This window comes from Leuciscus leuciscus (genome assembly GCF_965113295.1).
Source record: "Leuciscus leuciscus genome assembly, chromosome: 5".
Taxonomy (NCBI): domain Eukaryota; kingdom Metazoa; phylum Chordata; class Actinopteri; order Cypriniformes; family Leuciscidae; genus Leuciscus; species Leuciscus leuciscus.
The window spans coordinates 47,662,380-47,689,143 of NC_138729.1; the positions used below are offsets into that span (position 1 = coordinate 47,662,380).

The 26,764-nt window shown below is 36.5% G+C and overlaps 1 protein-coding gene across 1 annotated transcript in view; it reads left to right on the forward strand.

The window, feature by feature from the left end:
- The window catches only part of rictora (RPTOR independent companion of MTOR, complex 2 a), a 37,759-nt gene that overhangs the window by 6,468 nt on the left and 4,527 nt on the right, over positions 1–26,764 (forward strand). The window contains exons 6-33 of the mRNA XM_082171042.1: positions 173–236; positions 328–454; positions 2,337–2,506; positions 2,604–2,671; positions 3,196–3,263; positions 3,349–3,431; positions 3,977–4,064; positions 4,182–4,272; positions 4,355–4,421; positions 4,516–4,596; positions 5,659–5,759; positions 5,857–6,022; positions 6,624–6,725; positions 7,398–7,444; positions 7,538–7,673; positions 8,426–8,625; positions 9,178–9,304; positions 10,045–10,209; positions 10,385–10,461; positions 11,994–12,072; positions 12,179–12,288; positions 13,623–13,710; positions 13,792–13,884; positions 14,004–14,110; positions 15,673–15,902; positions 16,541–17,537; positions 22,420–22,597; positions 23,030–23,114. Coding sequence (XP_082027168.1) covers positions 173–236; positions 328–454; positions 2,337–2,506; positions 2,604–2,671; positions 3,196–3,263; positions 3,349–3,431; positions 3,977–4,064; positions 4,182–4,272; positions 4,355–4,421; positions 4,516–4,596; positions 5,659–5,759; positions 5,857–6,022; positions 6,624–6,725; positions 7,398–7,444; positions 7,538–7,673; positions 8,426–8,625; positions 9,178–9,304; positions 10,045–10,209; positions 10,385–10,461; positions 11,994–12,072; positions 12,179–12,288; positions 13,623–13,710; positions 13,792–13,884; positions 14,004–14,110; positions 15,673–15,902; positions 16,541–17,537; positions 22,420–22,597; positions 23,030–23,114 — 3,995 coding nt within the window. The remainder of the gene's footprint in view (positions 1–172; positions 237–327; positions 455–2,336; positions 2,507–2,603; positions 2,672–3,195; positions 3,264–3,348; positions 3,432–3,976; positions 4,065–4,181; positions 4,273–4,354; positions 4,422–4,515; positions 4,597–5,658; positions 5,760–5,856; positions 6,023–6,623; positions 6,726–7,397; positions 7,445–7,537; positions 7,674–8,425; positions 8,626–9,177; positions 9,305–10,044; positions 10,210–10,384; positions 10,462–11,993; positions 12,073–12,178; positions 12,289–13,622; positions 13,711–13,791; positions 13,885–14,003; positions 14,111–15,672; positions 15,903–16,540; positions 17,538–22,419; positions 22,598–23,029; positions 23,115–26,764) is intronic.

A 26,764-nucleotide genomic window follows, 5' to 3' on the forward strand; every position in this document is an offset into this window, starting at 1 on the left:
GTGTTTTTGTCTTGAGATTTGTGAAATTATTTGCTCGTCTTTTCAATGTAAAACTAAATTGTGAAAATGTTACCATTGATGAGCTTTAAAGTGCTCATGTGGGTGAACTTGACTTCCAGCCTCTGTGTTCTGGTCAGAAAGTTTATCTTCAAACTTGTTGATTTGTGTCCAGGTGTATTGACATTCAGCAGAGTAACGAGGTGGAGCGAACGCAAGCCCTCAGACTGGTCAGAAAGGTACTACATTACAACTGTTGAACTCAGTATAACCGGTTTATGATTTTGTGCTGGGTGAATTTGATCTCAATCTGTTATTTTTCCCTTTCAGATGATAACAGTGAACGCGCAGCTCTTTCCCAGCTCTGTGGCAAACTCTCTGATCGCTGTGGGCAACGACGGGCTGCAGGAGAGGGATCGCATGGTTCGAGCCTGCATCGCCATTATTTGTGAACTTGGTGAGTTAAATGGGTCATGAACTGAGAAATTAAATTTTCCTTGAGATTTTGACATATAAGAGGTCATCATACTATAAGAATATAGCCTGGGTTTCCCCATGCTGCCTTGCTCGCAGCGCGATTTTATTCACGCTGCTAGGTAGCCTGGACACCATGGACCAGATTTTCCCCTGAAAAAGGGAACCAATCACAGAACGGGGAGGGAGCAGCAAGACGATGACGACACCGAAGCAGTTTGTTTATATCTATGGATCCAACATGGCATCAGACTCGACGTTACCTTCTACCCTCATGTTTATCTTGCGCAAACGGTAATATTCGCTAAACGCCATCGTGTACAAATAAATCTTTGACCCATCGTCTTTTTCCTCGTCGAATTTCTGTCGCTCTACATACGTCATCTGGTATAATTGAAGTGATTGGCTATGAGCGACGTACAGGCGCATTTGATAGACATTCATAGCGCCCAATAAACGGCTCTGTGCATTCGTAAACCACGCCTCAAATACGAGAAAATGAACATGTGGTTCCCAGACCAAGTCTCAAATGAGACTTGGTCTGACGTTAGCCAGGCTAATAAGAATTGTTAGTCCAATAAAAGCTTTTATTGACACCAGGCACAGCGAACAACAGGTTTTTCAAAGTGGTGATCTATGACGTCAAAGGGTATCAAACACCGCCTCCGCAGAAGAAGATCAACACCTACTTCAACACTGCCTGTTTAGCCCCGCACACAGATTCACGCTTTACATGAAACTCATTATAATATGCAAAATTGTTATCCAGTCATAGCAGTGGGCGTTTACTTCCAAGTCTTCAATGCGGCACGCCCATAAAAACCGTTTGAGCAAGGCTCAGGGTAGAAATAGCCTATTACTTACTCATTTTGATGTTTTTAATGTAAAAACCAAGTGAATGTCATAAGTTGACCTCAGACAATATATATATATATATATAAAAAAAAAGCTAGTTCATGACCCCTTTAATAGTTGCGTTTGTTAAGTATTTTAGTGAATGAACAGATGAAAAACATTGTGTAAGGGCCTTTGTGTGCACATCTGTGGGTTTTTAGGCCATGTGTCCACCAAAACGCATTGCTGGGAGCGCTTTGGTGACGCAGTGGAATATCCACAGAGCTGTTACTAGTATCTGATTTCGCAAATGGTTTGTTTCTATATAAAAATGTCGACACAATGTGACACACTTGCTCTGGCACTAGTTTTGGATGAAGAGATGTGCTTGTTGTTGTCGTTTGTTATCGTTGCACAAACAGGATGTGGCTGTTGGTCAGTGTGGTATTTGTCCCGCTGAGATTCAACGGCTGGATAAAAAGTGATGATGATTATTCTTTTTCTTTTCGGTGTTAATATTGTAAGCAAATGTTATGTAACAGTGTTTTGTTTATAAAAAAAAAAGAATTTTATATAAAAACACAGTAAAAAAAAAAAAAAAAGTGATGAGCATCATGGAAAACAATTGGAAAAAATATGCTAGCCTCGGGGAAAAAACGCTTTGGTGGACACACGGCCTTAATGCCAATTCTATTATAGAATATGGACTCGGAGAAGCCGATTCATGTGTGAAAGTGATTCTTCATGCTCCCTCCCAAACATTCTTTCACAATGTGAGCCTGATGAATCTTGACATTGTCATCCTGGAATATGGCCATGATGTGTCTTCCTACATGGTTGTTTAAGAAATGAAAAGCTAAGCTACACACTCCATCAGTCAGTGTTAGAAGAACTGCTGGCAAACATTTAACATGCTAGAAACATAATAATCACTGCAATAATGATCCAATCATAGACTCTTAAGCATTTAAGCGACTTTTTTTTTGGTCAGGCAGTGTAAATCAACAATATATATCTCTGTTGTCATCCAGCACTGAAGAACCCAGAGGTTGTGGCCCAGCGGGGGGGTCTGAGCACCATCCTGAAGAACGTCATCGACTGTCAGCTGAGCCGCATCAACGAGGCCCTGATCACCACCATACTGCACCTGCTCAATCACCCGCACACGCGCCAGTTCATACGCCCTGATGTTGAACTCGAGGTATGCATGCGTGCAGCGGCTCTTGCTCTTGCTCAAATTAAATTGAATTAACTCAACTTTTCTGACAGCAGTATGTGGTTTTTTTGGGTTTTTTCAGCAAATCCTCGCACCTTACACAGATTTTCACTACAGACACAACCCTGACACAGCAGAGGCACAAATCAAGTGAGCCCTGTTTTTTTAAATTAATTGTATTACATTTTAAATGATTGATTCAAATTGTTAAGGTTTCTTGAATTAATTTCATTAGACACCATCAATATCAAAACAATATTTAAAGATAATCCATATCTATATGTGTCTAAAATAAATATCTAAAAATAATTCATAGTTCCATAGTATAATTTTTGGTAACACTTTAGTTTCGGGTCTAATTCTTACTATTAGCTAGTTGCTTATTAGCATGCATTTATTAGTACTTCTAAAGCACACATTATTCTGCATGACCATATTCTACGTCCTTTAATCCTGCCCAATACCTAAACCTAACAACTACCTTACTAACTATTAATAATCAGTAGGAGTTCATTGAGGCAAAAGTCGTAGTTGTGAGAATTAGACCCCAAACTACTGTATGACCTAATTTTTATACGGTTTTGTGTGTGTTGGCAATACCTTATTTACCTTTAATGCACTGTGATCATGTGCATTTCTGATATAATAGGTTATTGAATCATTGTGCTCCACAGGGAGGACAGAGAAGCTCGTTTTTTAGCCAGTAAAATGGCCATCGTGGCAGCGTTCCGTTCTTGGTCAGGTATGAAATCGCCTTCATCCGTGAGTAGAAAAGAGAAACGGCCAGATTCTGCTCTTCATCCTTCTCTTCTGCTGTTCTCCTGCAGGTATTATAAACCTGTGTAAAGTAGGGAACTCAGGGGTCCAGTCTTTGATAGGCCTGCTCTGTATACCAAACATGGATGTCAGGGTGAGTGTTTTTTAGTTTTTTTTTCACTTGTTCAGGCTAAAATGTGTTAGCTCTATCAACTCTCCGCTCTATCTTACCAGAAATGCTGGATGAAATCGCTAATACTTTTTCCACAGCATTTTTATTCAATATATATATACTATTCAAAGGTTTGAGATCAGTAAGATCTTTTTTTTTTTTTAAAGAAATAAATACTTTTATTGAGCAAAGATGCATTTTATTGATCAAAAGTGACGGTAAATACATTTATAGTGTTATATAAAATATTTCTGTTTTATTTAAATCTTCCTATCCTTCAAAGAATCCTGACAAAGTGCATCACAGTTTCCACAAAAATATTAAGCAGCACAACTGTTTTCGACATTGACTATGGGAAATGTTTCTTTCAGTTGCAAATTATCATATTAGAATGATTTCTGAAGAGTCATGTGACACTGAAGACTGGAGAAATAATGCTAAAATTTCAGCTTTGCATCACAGATGCTGATTTAAAGCAATGAATCAATTTTAAAGCCAGATCTGTCCATTTATGTTTTTGTTTACAGAAAGCCTTATTAGAAGTCATGTACGAGATCTTCAGATTGCCTGTTCCTATAGTGACAGGAGATTTTGAGGAAGCCTTGCACAGTGTGGGTAAGAAAATGAAAATGCCTCACGGACTGCTGTAAACTCGGTGAAGGTTTTCATGTTTGCAAGTTGCTCTTTCTGTGTGGGATGTGCGTTTCATGCTGAGATGTTTGTGCCATTCAGACCCCAGCAGGTTTCAGGACAGCTGGAGACTATCTGATGGGTTTGTGGCTGCAGAAGCCAATGTCATATTGCCTCACAGAGCACGATCCAGGTGAGACACGTCCAACTGATTTAACACATAACATATTCTGTGTTACATGTTGTATTCATGCTCTTCTGTTTTCCATCACCAGACCAGACCTCATGGACAACTACCTGGCTCTTCTGCTGTCTGCCTTTATCAACAGTGGACTACTGGAGGTAAATAATCACAAGATCACTTGATGGATCCTTGATTTTTTTCTAACTTTAATGTAAGAGATCTTACATGTTTTTATTGATAATGTTTACTCAGGGTCTGGTGGAGGTCGTGACCAGCAGTGATGATCAGATATCAGTGAGAGCCACTATACTGCTCGGAGAACTTCTGCACATGGTACTACACTTCAACAGGGCCCAACAATTATTTATTACTGGGCTGTGAACTTGTATTATGTACTATTTCACATTAGACATTTTTACTGTATTTTTGATTCAATAAATGCAGCCTTGGTGAGCATGGGAGACTGTAAAAGACCTTCAAAAACAAATATAAACTTTTGGGCATACATGGGCGTAAACTGCAATATTTATTACATATATTTTAACTGAAACATTCTAGTGCATTAAATTACATATTAGACAACTTACTATGTTTTTATAAACTGTACACAAATGTAGCTTTACTTTAAAATGTATGTAATTTTGTAATTCTTTTTTTCTATGTAATGAGTTTTTTTAATTCACATTTTGGTGGCTTCATTGAACAAAATGTATTCATTTCCCCTATGGCAGCAGTGTTGTTATTGTTACCTAAAACAAAGAATATTAAAAATGTATACAAATATAAATATATTTTTTTAACTAACTGAAAAAAAGTTGAAGTAAGTTAAAGTAAACTAAAACTGAACTAAAAATAAATTAAAGCTAAATAGAATTTTTGTAATGAAAACAAATGACAACAGCACATTACAAAATTACTAAACTTAAACCAAAATTAAAAGGAAAAATTGAAAAGCTTATTCAAAATAGTAAAAATAATACTATATAAGTAATACTAAAATAACATTGTATGGCAGTGAAAGGGAAAAAGCCTTCTTAGATAAACTTTAAATGTATATAAACCGGAAATAAATTTAGACTCATTGTGAAATTGAGATTTTGGGTGTCAAAATGTGCTTATTAAATAAAAATGGATTATGTAAAAACAAAAACAAAAGCGAAAGTTGTTGGACGATGCTACATAGTGACTGAACTGTTATTTAGTGAACCATTTATTTTACATTTTGTTTTACATTGTGATTTGAAATGTATATAATGTTAGTTTGTAAAAATGTATGTTATTTTCTTATTTTCACACACATTTGGACTGCCGTTTAATTTTCCTTTTTAGCCTTCATTTTTCAACCTAAAATGATTTGTTCACCTACATCTTCATCTTGACTCTTCTCTCTTCCAGGCCAATACGATTCTTCCTCACTCACATAGTCATCATCTGCACTGTCTGCCCACGCTTATCAACATGGCTGCTTCCTTTGACATCACTCAGGAGAAACGGCTGTGAGTGCAACAATGCAAACACACACTCAGTAATCCACAAGCATGTGTCCAACAGCATTCTCTGTTAGTTTTTGCTTCTGAATCTTGTTGTCTCCAGGCGTGCCAGTGCAGCCGTGAACCACCTGAAGCGATTCCACGAAAAGAAACGACGTGGCCCCAAACCTTACAGTCTTTACCTGGATCACATCCTGCACAGGACGTCCCCCTCCAGTCACAAGAGAGACCAGCACCAGCGTCCGTACAAGGACATCTATATTATAAAGGTACACACACTATATCATTGCTGTGCCTGCTGAATGTCAATAGACCTGTCAAGTAAATGTCTGGATCATTTCACCTCAAAATCAAAAGAAAGTGATAAGAAATTATCGAAAATGGTGCCTACTTTCCATCAGAACCATCAAAGTGCCCCTATTATGCTTTTTCAGATATGACCTTTCATGTAGTGTATGATATAGCTGTTTGTGAGTGTAAAAGGTCTATAAAGTTTCAAAGATCAAAGTGCATAATAAATGGAGTTATGGTTTTCCGAAAGAAAGAACCAATTCTGATATATATGAATTTAGAACATTAACTTTTAATTACATGAATGCTAATCACCATTGAAAATAATTGGAATTAAAACAAGTATTAAGAATTCGGGGGACAAAATGTGCTTAACTGACATGATGATAATGTCACAATGTTAAAAAAAAATTATGATCCTTATGATAGGCTTAATTTCTTTATGCAACATGTATTTTTTTGGGGGGGGGGATGTTGGAGTGATTTTTGACATGGTTTTATGAAATTCACACAATGTATATATAGATTAATATAATAAGATACTTTGTTTCTGAGTCGTGTGATGTTTGTGTTGTGTAGGACACTGAAGAGGCGCTGATGATGAACCTGAGGGACAGTCAGATCCTCAATCACAAACACAACCTGGACTGGAACTGGGTTCTGATCATCACTATACTGAAGGTAAAACCTAAGGCCTTACTGTACAGTATACTGTCTACTGCCTACTAATTTTGAAAAAATAGTATGTGAAACCATTATGATAAAAAATTTATTATTTTTAATGCTAAGTTATTACTACACTGCATGTTTAATTCAGGAAGTTACATTCAATTATTCCTGAAATAGTACATAATAGCATCTTCAAACTGTAAAATGTCTCAGCTTTTTAGCAGTTCAATCAAATAGTCACATGCTGTGTACAGTATACATGCTGTATGTTTCATAAATTGCATGAAGTATGATAGTGTGGTGTACAGTGGTGCTATATATGATAATGATAGTGTGCTATACAGTGACCCTTAACACTTTTAAATGTCAGAATTGTCAGCATTAGATAATAAGTGTCATTTAAAAAATAATAAATAGAAATGTTTCTTGAGCAGCAAATCAGCATATTAGAATGAGTAATGATGCTGAAAATTCAGTTTTGCATCACAGGAATAAATTACATATTAAAATATATACAAATAGAAAACAGTTATTTTAAATTGTAATAATATTTCACAATATTGCTGTTCTTACTGTATTTTTGATCAAATAAATGCAGCCTTGGTGAGCAGAAGAGGCTTCTTTAAAAAACATGACAAGATATTACCGATCCTACTTTGTGTGTTGTTGTTTTTTCTTTTCTAGTGGCCAAACGTGAATCTCAGAAACAACAAGGACGAGCAGATGCACAAGTAAGACCAGTGTGTGCTGTGACCTATCATCAGATGTGTGCTTGCTAAGCCACAAACTACATCCCTAACGTATGTGTGTGTGTTTGTGTGTAGGTTTGTAAGGCGTTTGCTGTATTTCTATAAGCCCAGCAGTAAGCTGTACTCCGCTCTGGAGCTGGATCACGCCAAAGCCAGACAGCTGACGGTAGCGGGCTGCCAGTTCAACCAGTTCCTCTTGGATTCGGATGAGGTGAGAAGGCAAACAATTAAGACCCATGAGCCTTTGATAAATTACTCTAAAAGAAGCACAGTAGCAGTTAGGGCTGCACCATTAATGGAAATAAAACCAAAATAGTGATATGGCTTAGTGCAAAGATCAAATCACAAAGCATGTTTCACACAAGAAGTGTTTTCAGCGTCTCGGAGCATCTCGGAGCATCTCGGTTCACAGTAAATGCTGTTCAACTCTACATCTGCTCTTATTTATTTGGGAATGTGCATTTGGGAACGCAACATTCGCTAACCATCTTGCCAAACTTAATGTAAAGTGCTCATCAATAAAAGAGAAGCTCCCTGCGGTGTTCTGTCGAAATAAAAGTAAGAAAAAAATATGAAATTAAGAGTTTTGTAATTTTACAGTTGAAATGATAAATTAAATTATTATTATATTATTTGCTTAAATACTCAGGTTTGTTATTTTACAGTGAAGTAATACAATACTAATATTTCTTATTGATTTAATTTGGTAATTTGTATATTTTCTATTTAGTAACAATAATAATTATATGAATTATTATTATTTTATAGCCATATTGATATATAATCACAACATTTTGACCAAATTGTGCAGCCCTACAATCAAGCACAGCAAACCCGTTCACATTTTAAATCGCAATTGCAATTTTTATCAGAAAAATCACAGTTCGTTCCCACCCCCCCAAAACCATGCAGACCGACAGTATTAACTTGGTTTATTGTCTTCTGTTTTTTTTTTTTTTGTAGGATGGTCAGATGTATTTAGAGGAGTTGGTGAAGGATATCGTCCAGTGGCTCACATCCTCTACTGGGCTTAAACCTGAACGCAGTCTCCATAGCAATGGTCTTCTTAGCACCCTCAGTCAGCACTACTTCCTGTTTCTGGGTACTCTGTCTTCACAGCCAAACGGTGTCAAAATTCTGGAGAAATGTGGTGCATTTCAGTGGTGAGAACACACATAATTTAATATGTCAGTGTCCTATTAAACTTTATTATTCTGGCTATATGAAAAAGTGAAAGTACTGTGTCGGTACCATATACAGTGATGTAACGAATGGAACATTAAAATATACAGTTTCATGGTGCTGAATTACCATATTTATGCATTTGGCAGACGCTTTTATCCAAAGTGACTTACATTGCATTTTCAAGGGTCACATTTTAAATTCTTACCAGTTCTTGGTTTCCCTGGGAATCGAACCCATGACCTTTGCGTTGCAAGCGCCAGTCCTTGTTACTCCAGGATACTTAAAGAAACTTTTTGTTTTTTTGTTTACTCCATTTAACTGTGATATTACCATAGTACCATGTTCAGGAAAGAAAACACACCTTACAAAAATTTAGTTTTCCAGCAAACCTTGAACATTACTGAAAATGTGCCACAAATAAACTGCAAATATATGCACACAAAAAAATAAGTATTCCCAGTCATGTTTATACTTTGATGCCTTGGAAGCAGTGTGATTAACTATGTTTGGTTTTGATCTGTTTTGTCCAGTCTGTTGAACTTGTGCTCGATGAAAAACCAGGATCACCTGCTGAAACTAACGGTCTCCACTCTGGACTACAGCAGAGACGGACTCGCTCGAGTCATTCTGTCCAAGATCCTCACCGCCGCCACTGACGTAAGAGCACGCTCATATGGCATGTCTGTGTTCTGAGCTGGGTTATTATACGGTTCGAAAACCATAAAAAGCTTAACATAACATCATCAAACATAACCTTATTTTATTTCAGCTTATTTCTCATTTTTGTTTAGTTTAACTTGAACTAAAATAACTAAATCTTACATAACATTTCTGTGTTCTGAACTGGGTTATTATACTTTTCTAAAACCATTAAAAAAAAACTTTTTAGTTATTTGAACTAAAGTAAACGTAAACTGAAATAAAAATCAAATATTAAAAAAATACATAAACTTGAACTAAAATAACTTAATCTTAAATAAAATAAAAATATATAGACATTTTTAAAAAAAACGTTTGCAAAAAACTAGTAGCAAACATGAATTTACTTTTTACACCTTCACTCATTTCATCCTGTTCTAGATCAATATCATTTTAAGTAAACCACATAAACCAAACATTTCTAAACACATAGCATTCACACATCTTTATATGGCATTACCTCAAATAATATTTATTTTAAACTGGTAAATAAATAGCAATCAAAACAACTAATGTAAAGATGTTTTATTGATTCTAATCTAATAGTAATGTTAAATAATAAAACAAACAAGATTTATTTAAGATTTGATATACTGATATCTGTTATATCCATCCTATACGATTCTTGTTAAACCTGATTGTATATTTGAATTCAGATTGATCTGATAGAGTGATTCTCCCTGTATGTCCTGCTGCAGAACTGCCGTCTGTACGCCACCAAACACCTGCGTGTGCTTCTGCGTGCTAATGTTGAGTTCTTCAGTAACTGGGGGATGGAGTTGCTAGTCACACAGCTGCATGACCACAACAAAACCGTCTCCGTTGAGGCGCTGGACGTCCTGGACGAAGCTTGTGAAGACAAGGTAATCAGCATCACCGTAACAGAAATTGATGCAATTAGGTAATGATCTGCTAAGCATTAAAGCATTTTGACGTTATAAAGTGTTACCCAGGAAGCTGATTGGTTTGTATTAGTTAAATGTGTTTCTTACAGCAACTCTTATGCTTTTTATTTCTGATGTGTTGTGATCACTCCAGGCCAACCTGCACGCGCTGATCCACATGAAACCTGCTCTGTCTCACCTGGGAGAGAAAGGCCTTCTGCTGCTGTTGAGGTAAAACACTCTTGGTTTTAAGCTACTGTATGCTTACTACTTAACGTTATATCGCTTAAAGGGATAGTTCACCCAAAAATACCTGTAATCCACAGCCTCTGCAAACGGTCCTTAGCGCATTGACGACACTTCCCGTAGCATAATGACGCTCAAATGTTGGGAATCTGTGAAAAGTTAATCTTTCTGATTGAGATTGCACAAGCAAACGTAATCTTATGTTGCAACATTCTATAGGGGGCGGCAAGTAAGCACTATTTTGATGAAAAATACAACACGCGTGTCCTCCCTTTCTGTTGTAAACAAACACAGCGTCAGCTCACGTGTGAGTTTCTTCCAGCGCACATGTCATACTGCGACAGGAAGATCACACACACCAGACTGCCATTAACACGCTCAGGCTGTGGATTAAGTCAAGTCACCTTTATTTCTATAGCGCTTTTTACAATACAGATTGTTTCAAAGCAGCTTTACAGTGATAACAGGAAATAAACAAAGATTGTGTTGGCTGTACAGGTAATGATGTTATAAATAATATTCAGTTTCTTGCACAGGCAGATTGTTTCGCTTCATGTGTTGAATTAAATGTGTCACATTTGTTTTGCCTGTAAATGTTTTTTGTTTTTTTTGGCTCATTGACATCAAATCATTGACTTGCATGATTTGCAAGGACCACAGTTTCAGATAAAAATCTTCTTCACTGTTCTACTTTTTGGGTGAACTATCCCTTTAAAAATATATTTTTTTTATAATTATAATAATAATTATAATAATAATATATATATATATTTTTTAACCATATGCACCAACATCTTTTAGCTATCTTAGAGTCTCCCAGGTTTCGTGATAAAATTAGGGCCCAAAATAAGCATTACTACGTCTATGCAATTTTTTTTTTTTTTTTTTTCGGGTTGAATTCCCAGAATTAACAATTTTGTCATATGCAAATATATAATTATCATTTTAATCATAACACATTTCAATAGATTATTGAAATTAATAATTTTTTGTTCATCATAATTTAATTTCAAATTTATCTTTTGTTTGGAGTTACTTAGAAATTTCACATTTTAATGCAACTTACCTTTTAAATAATGTTTTATTGGTGCTGAAATAATCTACCATTTATCTAACTTAACCTAATCCTTTATCTAATGTATTTATCTAACCCTAACCTAATCATTTATCACAATAATCTAACCCTAACCCTTGATTGTTTATTATACAAAGAATGCAAATAGTTTTTAGTAAAAGTCCATGAAGTTTTTATTTAAAAACAAATTTACCATCAGAGAGCTTTCTCCATCATTTACTAATAAGTGAATATCCAGTTATGGCGTTTATTTATATAATTTTTTTATTTAATGATGTTTAGCCATGTTATTTAACAGTCATATATAGAAAGACAATGTCTGAATCTGTCAACTTTGTCAAATTAAATGTTGAAATAAGGTCATAAGCTGTTGTACTCCTCATTTGTAAGTTGTTTGGTAAATGAATAAATGTGTTAAATGTCTCTCTGTTCTCCTCTGTAGGTTCCTGTCCATCCCAAAGGGCTTCTCTTACCTCAACGAAAGAGGCTACGTCAACAAACAGCTCGATAAATGGCAGAAGGTGAAAGCAGCAAACCAATAACTCTCTCTCAATCCTTTGTTTCACGCCTGTGTGTGTTTGTTCCTCTTGAATGCAAATGTGTAACACGCCGTGTGTGTTTTTGCAGGAGTATAATCTGAAGTATGTGGACATGATTGAAGAGCAGTTGAATGAAGCTCTCACAACATATCGCAAACCTGTCGACGGAGACAACTACGTCCGGCGCAGCAACCAAAGGTCTAAGCACTGCTTATCTTGTGAAGATCTTTTAAATGAAGAAATCAGTTTTTAATAAACTTATCAAATGACTGTTACTATTGCACATACTTGGTTAGTGAGTTGAACAAGTTCCTGATGTCAGGTATGAATTAGTAGTGTTATTGTAAACTAAAACTATAAAAAATAGTTTTCAGTAATTGAAATAATGCTAAAATAAATTAAAATATAAATATTAGATAAAAAACTTGTTACCTTGTAAATATGTTTAAGTTCTAATATGGCTAGATCGATATAAAAATGACAACAGGCAACAGCACAAAACAAAATTACTAAAACTAAAGTTAAAATGAAAACTGAAAAGAAAATTAAAGCAGGAACACTTTACAATAAGGTCCCATTAGTAAACGTTATTTAATGTATTAACTAATCAACAAACAATGACCAGTGCATTGTTATAGTATTAATTAATCTATGTTAACATTAATAATAATTAAAAGAAACTGTTGATTGTCAGGGCAGGTTCATTAAATAATATTAACAGATACATATTTTGATTTGAATAATGTATTAGTAAATGTTGAAATTAATATTAAAGCGATACTCCACCGTTTTTTCATATTAAACTATGTTATTCCCTTAACTAAGACGAGTTGATACATACCTCTCTCATCTCAGTGCGTGCACTTAATCGCTCTGGCGCGCGGTGACACTTTAGTAGTTCGACTCGGCGCAGTAAAAAGTCACGCCTGATCCTCTTCCCACTATTGACAGAAGTGAGAGGAAGAGGATCAGGCGTGACTTTTTACTGCGCCGAGTCGAAGTACTTCCAAAAGTGCTATTCCGCCATACATTATAGTTATCCTTTTTAACCCGCTTAGAAAAGCGCCACGTTTTATTTTGTCTCACCATACTTGGTCGTATAACTACTCGTGTAACTGTTTTTAAATAGGGAAAACGTTGACGTGTTTGGTCACTTCTAAATTCATTGCTGTTAGATACCATTGAATATACTGGGCTAAGCTAAGTGCTATCAAAGTGTCGCCGCGCGCCAGAGCGATTGAGTGCACGCACTGAGATGAGAGAGGTATGTATCAACTCGTCTTAGTTAAGGGAATAACATAGTTTAATATGAAAAAACGGTGGAGTATCCCTTTAACTATGATTAATAAATGCTTTAGAAGTACTTTTAATTGTTAGTTCATGTCAACTAATGGTAACAAGTCGAACCTTATTGTGAAATGTTACCATTAAAGCTCATTCAAAATATTAATAAATACTATAATAGTTTATAAATAATACTAAAGTTACACTGTTATGAATATGAAGCATACTCTCTCTCTCTCATGTTGTAGGTTACAGAGGCCAAATGTCTTTCTCCCTGTGCATTTATATGGGCAGTTGGTCCATGATAAAACCGGCTGCCTGCTGCTGGAAGCTCAGGTACCTGATTACGCACACACTGCTTGCTGTCACTGTATAGCTTCGTATGTTTTTGTGCATTTATTTGTGTGTATTTGTTAGGGTGTTATCCCGGATCTTAGTTACACAGTCCGATCTCCAGTGTTGGATAAATGGGAAGGTGTTAAACTGCTGAAGGCAGCTCTATGGGCTCTGGTCAGTGATGGTTTTGACTTACTCTATGTGTTGAGTAGCTAAGGATGTCCTTAAATGTCTCTAGTTTTAATATATGTGGTGTTTATGCTTTTAATGTTTAACATTTTTAAATGTTCCAGGGAAACATTGGCAGCTCAAACTGGGGTCTGAACCTCCTACAGGAAGAGAATGTGATTCCAGATATTATTGCTCTGGCTCAGCACTGTGAGGTTCTGTCCATACGTGGGTAAGACTGCCTAATATAGGAATATACTGGGTTATTCACAACTTAATGCGCATGAACACCATCTGTTGGAAACCAAGAGATGATGCGTAACAAAGTCATATAGTTGTTAAAGTTAAGGCCCACTTACACCAAGGACGATAACTGTAACACAAACTATAAATATATGGTTATAATAATTGTTCTAATTCTATGAGAATAGGGAAGTCCACACAGCAACCATGACAGCACAGAGAAACACTACTGTTGATAACTTTCACAACGATTTTCTTCCAGCTAATGAGCTATTAATAGATTGAAAGCCAATCAGAATCCACCTGACTTTAAAGAGCTTAAGCTCTTGAAGAGGCAGACGACAACTGCAGCATGCACTTAAATAAGCACAACGATATTGTGCAATGGTGTGTGTACGCTAATCTAGATATCGTTATAGTTTGAACGGGCCTTTAGACCCAATGTTTACATGCAGTTTGGGGTCAGTGAGGTTTATTTGAAAGAAATTGCTTCTTTTATTTGACATAGATGCATTAAATTGAACAAAAGTGACAGTAAAGAAATTTAAAATGTTCTTTTGAACTTTCTATTCATCACGGTTTCTACGAAAATATGAAGCAGCACAACTGTTTTCAACATTGAAAATGATAAATGTTTCTTGAGCGGTAAATCAGCATATTAGAATGATTTCTGAAGGACCATGTGACACTGAAGACTGGAGTAATGATCATAATAATTTACATCAGGAATAAATTACATCTAAAATATAGTAAAATATAAAACATTTAGTTTGAATTGTAATAATATTCATAAATAATAATAAATAAATGCAGTCATGGTGAGCAGGAGAGACATTTTAAAACTCTTGCTGACCCCAAACTTGTGAATATATTTTCATATTTTACAAATTCCTGAACCGCCCTCTTATTTTCTTGACACTCTTAATGTCTTTTTTGTTTTTCCAAAGTGTTTCCACTTTGGCTCTGGACAATAAAAGATTAACTGAAATAATAATAGTGTAAAATACAATAAACTCTTTCCCCTCCATTGATAACATTTTCCATAATTTATGAGATGACACTTCCCTGTCATTGAATCACTGAATTTTCCTGGCTTTCCGTGTTTTCACTGTTATACGGTAGGGGGCGCCATGACACATCTTCTAAAAGAGTACATCATCTTCGGATCAAAACATAGGCAAAAAAGAGAAGAAACAAGCGATAAAAGCATTTCTTATGAACGTTTTAGTATTTGGAAGAAAAAAAAATTGATTTTTTTTTTTATGAAATTTATCCACATTCAAATGTTGATTAAAAAAAAGAATGTATGAAGCTAAAATAAAACGGTTCTTTTTGTTTAAAAGCAGAGGATCTGTTCTTTCTTTTGATAAATTGCATATTCAGATATTCATACAATAAAATAGTCTTGAGGCCATGAAAGTTTTGTGAAAATGATTAAAAGTGCTGGGGCTGATTAGCAACTTTATAAAAGAAAAAGAAAAGCTGGTGGGGAAAGAGTTAATAACCTGTTAGCATATGTCCAGTAAGTAACCAACAGCTCTGTGTGTGCAGTACGTGTGTGTATGTGCTGGGCGTGATCAGCCGGACGCGGCAGGGCAGTGATGTGCTGAAGGCTTCGGGATGGGACTCTGTACGGCACAGCCGCAGGCAGCTGTGGCCCGTCGTCCCCGATGAAGTGGACGCTCCGCTGCCCAGCGAACTGTCTTCTGTGCCCAGCACACTTAGCCTCAACTCCGAGTCCACCAGCTCACGCCACAACAGCGAAAGCGAAAGTCAACCCAGTGAGTCAACATGTCAACATCAAAATGTTTTCTAAAAGGGATAGTTCACCCAAAAATGAAAAATCTGTCATCATTTACTCACCCTCATGTCATTCCAAACCCGTAAGACTTTCAATTATCTTCAGAACACAAATTAGGATATTTTGATGAAATCAAACGTGATGCATGCGTAACACAAGAATGAACCTCAGTGGTTCTCGCACGTCGAGCGAACGTGCTTGAGCTTCCGTTTACCACAACTGATGTGTGAGTTGATGAATGTTTGTATGTGAATAAATGCCTAAATTAAATCTTGAGTCTCTACAGAAAATTCTGACTAAACCACTCAATTCATATAGATTAGTTTTACGATCTCTTTATGAACTTTCGAATAGTCAAAGTGGTAGTTGCGTAGCTGTCAATGGAGGGACAGAAAGCGCTCAGATTTCATCAAAAAAGATCGGGTTTGAAACGGCATGAGGGTGAGTAATTAATGACATAATTAGCATTTTTGGGAGAACTAACCCTTTAAGTAAGTTTTTGCTCAAATTTTTTAGCTAACACCTTTTAGTAACACTGATTGTTGTAATTTTATGCATAAATAGTCATTGCAATCTGTTGTTTTATGTCCATTGTAATATTGCACGTGTCGCTCTCAGGTTTGTACTTCATGGACGATGTTAACGAGGGTTTGGACATGTACGAGGACTCTTCTCTTAATATGCACACAAAAACCTCAAAGGACAGAAGCCCCTTCACCATCCTCACCCCGTCGCATCTCAGAAACCGCTTTCTCAACTCCCTGTCCCTCCCCAGTAAGAAGGGACGAAGCCCCACTGACACTAAAGGCACAACCAATGCAGGAAAATCTCCCGAGGAGCTCCAGCTCATGAGGCGCATCCGGACCGTAACCGAACCCTCGAACTATTCTCCAGGCCACTCGGGGCAGAGCGAGGTCTTTTACAATGGCAGTCGCGTGTCCCGCAGCCCCACGGTTAGCCTTGAGACCTCGTTTATGGGTATAAAGGCACTAGCAGAGCCGTACGCCACCGAGGGGAGCTCGGATTCGGAGGGCAGAGGTCAGCATAAGCGTGAGCGGAGCAGCAGGGAGCGTTTGACCTGTGACGCTGCCTCTGTGCTGCCGGGAGGCGGTACGTTTAAGAGCCGCAGTCAGAGCTTCAACACGGACACTACGACCAGTGGCATCAGCTCCATGAGCTCCTCCCCTTCCCGAGAGACGCCCTCTGCCATGGGCATGGACACAGACTGTGCGAGCCTCAACACGGTGGTCAGCGCTAAAACTGTGAAAATGCAACATTCGCTCAGTCCTCAGTCCAACCATAACCACATCCTGTTGTCCAAGTCCAACTCTACCTCGCTGATTCCTCCCGGGTCGGCGCACACACTGCCGCGCAGGGCTCAGTCGCTGAAGTCTCCCTCTGTGGCCACCATCAAGAGCCTGGTGGACTGCAGCTACATGTACACGAGCCCCCGTGACGCGCTGGGCTACGCCACGCTCAAACGCCTGCAGCAGCAAAGGATCCACCCGTCTCTGTCACACAGCGAAGCGCTGGCGTCTCCCGCTAAAGACGTACTGTTTACAGACACGATCACCATGAAAACACGGAGCCTCGACTCGCGGCTCACACCACGCAGGTACAGTTATTTATACTTTTTCAGCTTTCATTTAACTACTAGTTTTTTATACAAATTCTTTACATAATTATTTTTGAGTCTCTCTCTCTCTCTCTCTCTTTCTCTCTCTCTCTCTCTCTCTCTATATATATATATATATATATACATACATACATACATACATTCTGTATATCTATGTACTTCAGTATGTGTATAAAATTGTATTTAAATGTATTATTTATATTTTACATTTTTACAAGTTTTTATAAATAGTTTTGTACTGCCTATGATAATGAATTTATTAAAATTATCTAAAATTTATTAAAATTTTAATGAAAATATAAAAATTGTGGTAATATATGGTTGAAAATGTATTTAATTATTTATTAATTTAAATGAATTTTATTAACTACATGAATGAGAATCTAAAAAGTAGCAATTGGAATAAAAAATGTCCAGACTCTACTGTAATAAGAATTTTCTAGTAAATTTTAAAATCTAGTAGATTGTCATGAAAATATGTGTTATGATAATGTGATGGTCCAAAAAGTCTGAATGACCTAAATTTTCTTACCATAAAATAACTAATATATCAAAATTATTATTAATAATAATAATATAATTAATAATTCATATTTAACAATGTAATTAAATATATTTTGTATAATAAATTATAATTTATAAAAAATAAATGGATATTTTATATTTGTTGGTTCTTGACATGTATGTGACATTCACACATACTGTATATGTGAAAGTGCAATTGAAGTTCAGGGTGTTTTTGCTGGTCCTCAGGTATTCTCGAAGTATTTCTGGGCCGTTCAGCCCCCATCGCAGGGTGTCCCGAACTCTTGTGCCATGGTGGGTAGAGCAGCTCAAGAGTAGGATCCCTTCATTAGCTCGGACCACCGTAGAGTTTCCATCATAGAAACACTGTAGAGTACAAGGCAACATCCTGTCCATGCGACTACACTTCCAGTCATTCCCCCCCCAAATAATTTCTCCATCTTTCACTCATTCATTCACATTTTGTGATGAGTTGAGTGACTGGAATACTAATACTCGTCTCTAAGGGGCTGTTTACACCTGGCCACTTCATGTGTTTTCTCAGATCGGATAGCTATCTGATTTATCAAAACGATTCCATTTACACCTGGTCACATAAATGTGTTTTTGCGAAACGGATTTAAATCCGATCTTCAATTCCCGCGCTATATGCAGATTTAATGGAGTGTACGTCACCGAAAGCAAAAGATATGAGCTGCATTTTATTGATCATCAGCTAAAATTTCAAAGACCGCAATAAAAGAGAGCGGCAACAGCCCTGGTAAGATCATTTCGTTTCTTAAGAATTTACTTTTAATGATGATGATTGTGTGTTAAGCGTCTACGTCTTACTTTCACTTTGATTTGCGATAGTTTGCACGTTGGCTTAATGAATAGATGCTCAGCTTCTCATCTGAGGTGATGCGTGTTCCAGTAGCGTCGTCATATCTGGCTATAACATTACATATAGCCTATAACACGCTCTCACACGTTTATTTTTTAGCATTTTTGGGAGGAGTATAATTTACATATGTGGTTTCAACAACCAGATGCATTTACACTTGTCCAGTTTCGTCAGGAATGTGGCCCAGACCACCTCCTGAAGTGGTTTGAGCGATCGGATTCAAATCCGTCTCGAATGCGTTTCGGAGGGCATTTACACCTGGTCTTTTCACGATCGGATAGCTATCCGATCTGAGAAAACGCATGAAGTGGCCAGGTGTAAACAGCCCCTAAGACTCGGTCAGATGCTTGTGCAAACAGTACTTTTGGAAACTAGCAAACCTAGTTGATGTCGTGCTGACCCGGGATGCTCAATCTACTCCTGCAGATCCAATACAAACTCCACTCAAACTACTGAACAGACTTAGAAACATCTTTGGCTGCATCCCAATTCACATGCTGTTGTCAGACAGATAATCTAGTTGGGACAGGGGTGATGTTTATAAAATCTACCAGGAACAGTTTATTTGGAAAACAGTGCATCATCCTACAGTAGCTACAGTAGCTATATACTGTATATATATATATATATATATATGAAGAGTTCAGATGCAAAAGCCTCTAAATGCCATCTGAAATTTTCTTATAGAATGATCATTTTTATCAAGCTTGTATATTTAAATTCAATAATTTCACTTAAATGGCAATGAAGATTACCTATTAATTGACATTTAAGTGAAATTACTGAACTTAAATACACAAGCTTGATCAAAATGATCATTCTATAAGAAAATTTCAGATGGCATTTAGAGGCTTTTGCATCTGAACTCTTCATATATACACAGTACAGGCCAAAAGTTTGGACACATTACTATTTTTAATGTTTTTGAAAGAAGCTTCTTCTGCTCATCAAGCCTGCATTTATTTGATCAAAAATACAGAAAAAAAAAAGTAATATTGTGATATATTATTACAATTTAAAATAATTGGTTTTCAATTTATTATTCTTTAAATTATCATTTATTTCTTGCAAAGCTGAATTTTCAGGATCATTACTCCAGTCTTCTGTGTCACATGTGACATCCAGTCTATCACATTATCCTTTAGAAATCATTCTAATATTCTGATTTATTATGAGTGTTGGACACAGTTCTGCTGCCTAATATATTTGATGAATAAAAGGTTAAAAAGAATTGCATTTATTCAAAATAAAAAAAATATTTTCTAATAATATAAATCTTCTTTACTATCACTTTTTATCAATTTAACACATCCTTGCTGAATAAAAGTATTGATTTATTTCAAAAAAAGAAAGAAAAAAAAATGACTGACCCCAAATTACTGGCCAGTAGTGTATATTGTTGTTACAAAAGATTTCTAATATCCTAAAAAAAGTATCACAGGTTATGAAAAAATATTAAGCAGCAGAACTATTTCCAACTTTGATAATGAATCATCATATTATAATGATTTCTAAAGGATCATGTGATAGACTAGGGCTGGGCGATAAAACGATAACGATATGTATCGCGATAGACACGTAATCAATATCAATAAAAAATGCGTTCGATAAAACGTTCGATAATTATTATTTTTTTTTTTTTCGTTGGAAGAAACCAGCAAAGCAAGTTTGATTGCATGAACAAAGGCACTCACTCTCTAGTAACTAGATAAAACAGAAAAAGTCAGCTCGCCTGACTTAAAGTCTGACCGTAGTCAGACCAATGTCGTCTGCAGATTATGCAAGACCGTCGTCAGTTTTTCTGTTATTCGCGTGCTTATGCGCTGTTCTAGCTAGTTTCTCAGCGCATACATGTGAAGCTCACATGCACTAAAAGCCTGTCTACCAGCGCCTGAATACTAAGTTATCTTTCGAGTCTTATTTTGCTAATACTGTTATACACACAAGGTTTACATAAACTAGTCGGATATGTCTAAAGTGAAAGCAAACTTGAGAAAATTGAGAGAAAATCTGCTTGTCAAATGCGTGTATAATAGACGCGTCGCGCGCAGCTCTTAAAGAGACAGTAGTAATAGTAAACACGCTGCCGCTTGTCCTTAAAGGGATAGTTCACCCAAAAATAAAAATTATCTCATTATTTACGCACTCTAATGTTGTTCCAAACCTGTATTAATTGCCTTCTAATATTTTCTAATATTAATATTTTGAAGAATGTGGGTATCCAAACAGTAGCTGGTCCCCATTGACTTCCATAGGAGGAAAAATATACTATGGAAGTCACTGGGGTACATCAACTGTTTGGTTACCCACATTCTTCCAAATAACTTTTATTTTCAACAGAAGAAAGAAACTTATTCGAGTTTAAAACAACGTGAGAGTGTAAATTATGAAAATTAGAATTTTTAGGAGAACTATCCCTTTAATGTTAATAAAACAACAAAATGTAAAGAGAAAATCACTCACTGCTCTTGACTAATAACTTTATTAATAGCTTTAATAAGTATCAATGTATAATTTATAGAAAATAGAAAGAAATAGATTTATATAATTTATAGAAAGAAATCGTAATATTATATTTTTGCCATATCGCCCACCCCTTTATAAAGCATTTCTTACGTATTCTTTAATTTTGCACCTTAATGTTAAGAGATAATTGTTAAGTGTTCATTGTGATTTTAGACTTTTGAGTTTTCCATGGTCGTGTTGACATTTCTGCCTTTTTAACTGATGGGATTATAATCAGAGGTAGGTTAAATTTAAAATAAAAAATCTTTAAATGTAATATATTTGTCTCCTGGACTGGTCCTTATTTTAAATATGTTATAAAAAAATTCAATAATTATCGATATCGACCGATATGAAACACTTATATCGTGATACAGTTTTCAGCCATATCGCCCAGCCCTATGATAGACTGGAGTAATGATCCTGAAAATTCAGCTTTGCATCACAGAAATAAATGATCATTTAAAGTATAATAAATTGAAAACCAATTATTTTAAATTGTAATAATATATCACAATAAAAAAAAAAAATCTGTATTTTTGATCAAATAAATGCAGGCTTGATGAGCCGAAGAAACTTCTTTCAAAAACATTAAAAATAGTAATGTGTCCAAACTTTTGGCCTGTGCTATATATATATATATATATATATATGTGCACACTGTGATTTGGTATGCACTAATTGTGGTATTGCATACTATTAATTTTGTGTACTGGGATACAGCCTTTTTGTTTACTCCATTACATCCAGGTATTTTGTGTTAGGATTAAAATTATTTGCTGAAGTAAGGTGGATGTCCAGGAGTAGGTATGAAATATTTTTAGTTGTTTCGTAAAAGTTGTTTTTTTGTTGACTGTTTGTAGACCATTTTAATAAAAGCAGAAGTCTAGTTGAAGTTTTAGAGCTAATGTTTCGCAGTGCGTGTGCTTGTGTTCGTTCTCCTCGCAGGTTTTTGAAAGCTCTGAGTTTTGCGTCTCTGGATAAGGAGGACTTGCTGAGTCCGATCAATCACTCCACCCTGCAGCGCTCCTCTTCCCTGCGCTCTATGGTCTCTAGCGCCACCTATGGCTGCAGTGAGGACTACATTGGCCTAGCGCTACCCCTTGACATCAACCATATGTTTCAGGTTTGTTTTGTGTCGTGTACTTTTATTAATGTGTATGTGGAGTATATAGAGGTTTATGCAAATTTGATTACACTTTCATGAGTGTTGATTCATTTGAAGATGCGCTTTTGTAACGTTTTCACCCTCATTATGGACATGACATAACACTGATTGTGTGGCTTATTTAGGAAAAAAATGCTGTCTCTTTCCTGAGTGGATCAGACTTTTGTATTACTTATTATTTTCACCTGTCAAATGACAAAATGAGTTAAAGATATACCAGTAGACTTGCATTAATGCAGTGGGCTTAGCCGTAGCGACCAAAAAATGAAAAATATAGTTGTCGAAAGAACTGTTCTCTGCTTTAGTTTGTAGAAAATTTTGATTTTTCAAACAAATTTATTGTGTTGAGTGTAAATGTTTTTATTTAATTTCATTTCATTTCATTTTTAGATTAAAGAAACCCCATATTTCCAGAAGAGAACAAGCCCTCCTGCTGAAGAAAAATCATCCAAATTTCTTTTTGGAGAATCTAATGGTATGTAGCATCATCTGTATTTTCTAGGGCTGTACTCAACCAAAGAAAATCTTGGTCGACTGAAGTCCTGAAATTTTCGACTAAAAATCGACTAAAATCGACTAAAAATGACGGTAGAAAAAAAAAAAAGTTAAGTTAATTAGATGCGCACTGTGCGCAGTACTTGGTAGCCTTGTTGTCCGCCTAAATGAATTATAAATAAACATAAAAAACTAGTAGGCTATTTGCAGTATATTAAATCGTTTTTGACCTAATTATTTTGCACTGAAATGAGTCTGACACTCGAGTCTGTCGGCTCTGACAGCGTTGCATCACGTGCACCTGCGCAATATCATAGCTTATGCTTTCCGAAAACAGTACTATGTTGTCAACTAGTGATATCATCACAAGAACTGTTGAGGAATATGCAACATAATTTAGACAATTATTTTTGTCATATGTTATAATAATAAGTTATAACTGTCAGACACTATCATTTCACCGTGCATGTCCTCGCACCGAGCGAGGCTGAACATGAGCTCAGCTTCGCAGCTGAGACACGAATAGACTATTAACTTAAAGCTTTTACTCTTAATAAACACAAAAGGCACGTCCACTTTAATAAAAAAAGAATATTTATTAAACAAACCAAGAGCAGAAACGAAATAAAGTGCATAACTGAAAAATAAAGCATCCTATAGGCTCAAAACTAACACAACCAACAGCACAGCGCAATTGCGCATTAGGCTCCAAATAAAAAATAAAAAAGTTAGGTTATAACACTAAAACATTGAAATATGCAAATTCTGATATGTTATAAAATCCCTGTCTGTTATAGCCTACTCAAAACAGACAGGGCAAGCTAACGCAGACAAGTGAGCTTACCACTTTTAGATGATATGTCATGTTTGTCGTCGAGCTGTGGAAAACTGTTGCATGCAAACTTTGCATTCGACCTTTTTCCTGTTATCAATTTTAACAAAATGCTGCCACACTGTCGATTTCTTTGTTGTTAACATGTTAGAAGAGGACTGACTATTAAACGCACTCACAATTAAATAAATAATATTCAGCATCAAACCTTCTATAGTTATCGCTCTCGCTTGGGTTGGGCTAATCCAAAAAAGGTGAAAACAAGGGGGGTGTTCTGAAGACAGACTGTTACAGTGAAACAAGGGTACTCTGAAAACACCCCCATTAGCAGTTAGTGCTTTCCACCTGATGAAATGAGCGCGCCTCAGCGCGGCAAAACTGATGAAATAAACGCAGCAAAACTGATAAAATGAACGCGGCAAAAAATCGACCAATCAGAATTTTGGTCGAACCAGAACGTATCGACCAAATAATCGACTAATCGACTGGGACAGTACTGCCCTAGTATTTTCCTGTATTTCTAATATCATTAATAATTATGGTAACACTTTACACAATAAGGTTGATAAAAATGTTCATGTTCATTGTTCATGTTAGTTCACAGTGTATTATTATTATTACACTCATTTGATTGGTTACAATGCAGTTAATGCAAAATAAATAACATAAAACTAAAATCAGTTTAAGCTAAAAAGCTCTATAATCTAGCCTTTAACCAGCAATATTGGTGATGCTGTTAAGCGCCCCTTGTTAGGGCTCATGTGTCCTTCACGCTTAATGCAGGCAGCATCTGAGGGGTTCTTCACTCCTCTGTCTTTTAAAGGGCACCTATTATGACCCTTTTCACAAGATGTAAAATAAGTCTCTGATGTCCCCAGAGTATGTATGTGAAGTTTTAGCTCAAAATACCCAACAGATATTTTTTTACAGCATGTTTAAATTGTCATTTTTTGGGGCTCAGAAAAATGCGCTGTTTTAGTGTGTATCCCTTTAAATGCAAATTAACTGCTGCTGCCGGCCCAGGGGGCGGAGCCTCACGAGCTCGGGCTTCAGTCAGGACAATCTCATTTGATAATATCAAAACAGAAACTCTCAGTAGCGTGTTCATTTCGACTCGGAGTCGGACAATAATGCCCACAGCGCCAGAGAATATATACTGTATGGAGATTAAACAGGTATAGTTTAGCTTAATTATGGTTATAACTTATTTGTCATCTGCTTTTATCCACTATTAATACAAGCCTGCTGTAGCAGACCTCGTCCGAATGATGACCAAAATATACTGATGAGTTCAATGAAGTTTATTGTACATCACACAAAAGATGAAGCGTTAGTTTTACTCCAGAGAATCACTGTAAGAACAGCTAAATAAACACAGCATTAAAGTCTTATCCATAAACTCTTTCTCTCTCCCTTTCATTATCATGGAACATACACAGCGAAGTACACAAAACACTCGTTACAACTAACAGCAAACAAATATATACACACCTTTTCAGTCTGTGCTTAATAAACTGGTACACTGTAAATCCATAAAACTATTCGATGAGCTGTCATAAAGTGCGCGCTCTCACTTTCATTTCTGCCGTGGTCAGTAACGTTAGTCCTGTCGCTCCGGAGACTGTAAGCTGGATCACGAACAGTTGGTACAGATCCATCCTCGAGTAAGAACGAGAGTAAATGAAGACTGCTATGTTCATTCTGACATCCAACAACAAAACACCTCAATGGCGGACTGTGTCCAGCTCACTCAGGGCGGGTCTATGCTCAAACTGAAGTGTCACTCAACAGTCGTGGGAGGGGCCTGCGCAATTCTACGTCACATTGCGCCGAATCTGAGAACAGCTCATTCTGAAACAGTGCTTATGATTTATTGAGATTGTAAAAAAAAACACTGGGTGGATTTTTATCATTCTAGGGTGGTTTTGCTCACACACTGCCAACACACATTTATGTTCAAACACCAAGTAAAAGTGAATTTTGCATAATAGGTGCCCTTTAATACTTTTTGGGGGGAATTTCAATTCCATTTCTTCCATCACCTTCCGCTGTTGCCTACGCTTTTGTCTTCTTCTAGCGCTTCTCCCCTTCTTTACTGTAGCCTTCAGTACTTTCACCTCCGCTTGTGGTTTTAACACTTTCTCCTCATCCTGTGTGCCTGTCATTGACCTGTGTTGTTGGTTACAAACAGTAAGTTCATGCACTTAGGTTTAACACCTTTTCTTTTTTTACACCACAATAAACAGGAAGTCAAATGCAGTTTATACCCTACATCCATGTCACTAAGCATTTTAGGTACTTTCCACTCATAGCATTCAAGCATTTTTATATTTAAAGGAACACTCCACCGTTTTTTGAAATAGGGCTTATTCACCTTCTTTCCTACATTTAGATAGGTGGGCAAATGCATTTTTGTCTCAGTGCATGCATTGTTTTAGTTTGACAGGGTTGGCGCTAGCTTAGCTTAACATAATGAATGGAATCCTTTGTTGCCAGCTAGCATGTCCTGAGTAAAAGTGATATAAAAAAAAAAAAAACCCCACCTAATTACTTCTTGTGGCCTGCGTATTCACAACAAGTACAAATAGCGATGCAGATTAACACTAGGCGATTTCCTATGCAGATTTTGACTTGGGACTATATTAGGGGGAAGCACAGGCGAAGCACTGCTACTTGGGCGCAGAGATATCACGCCCAAGTAGCAGTGCTTCGCCTGTGCTTCCCCCTAATATAGTCCTTAATATATAAGTCAATATCTGCCTAGGAAATCGCCTAGTGTTAATCTGCATCGCTATTTG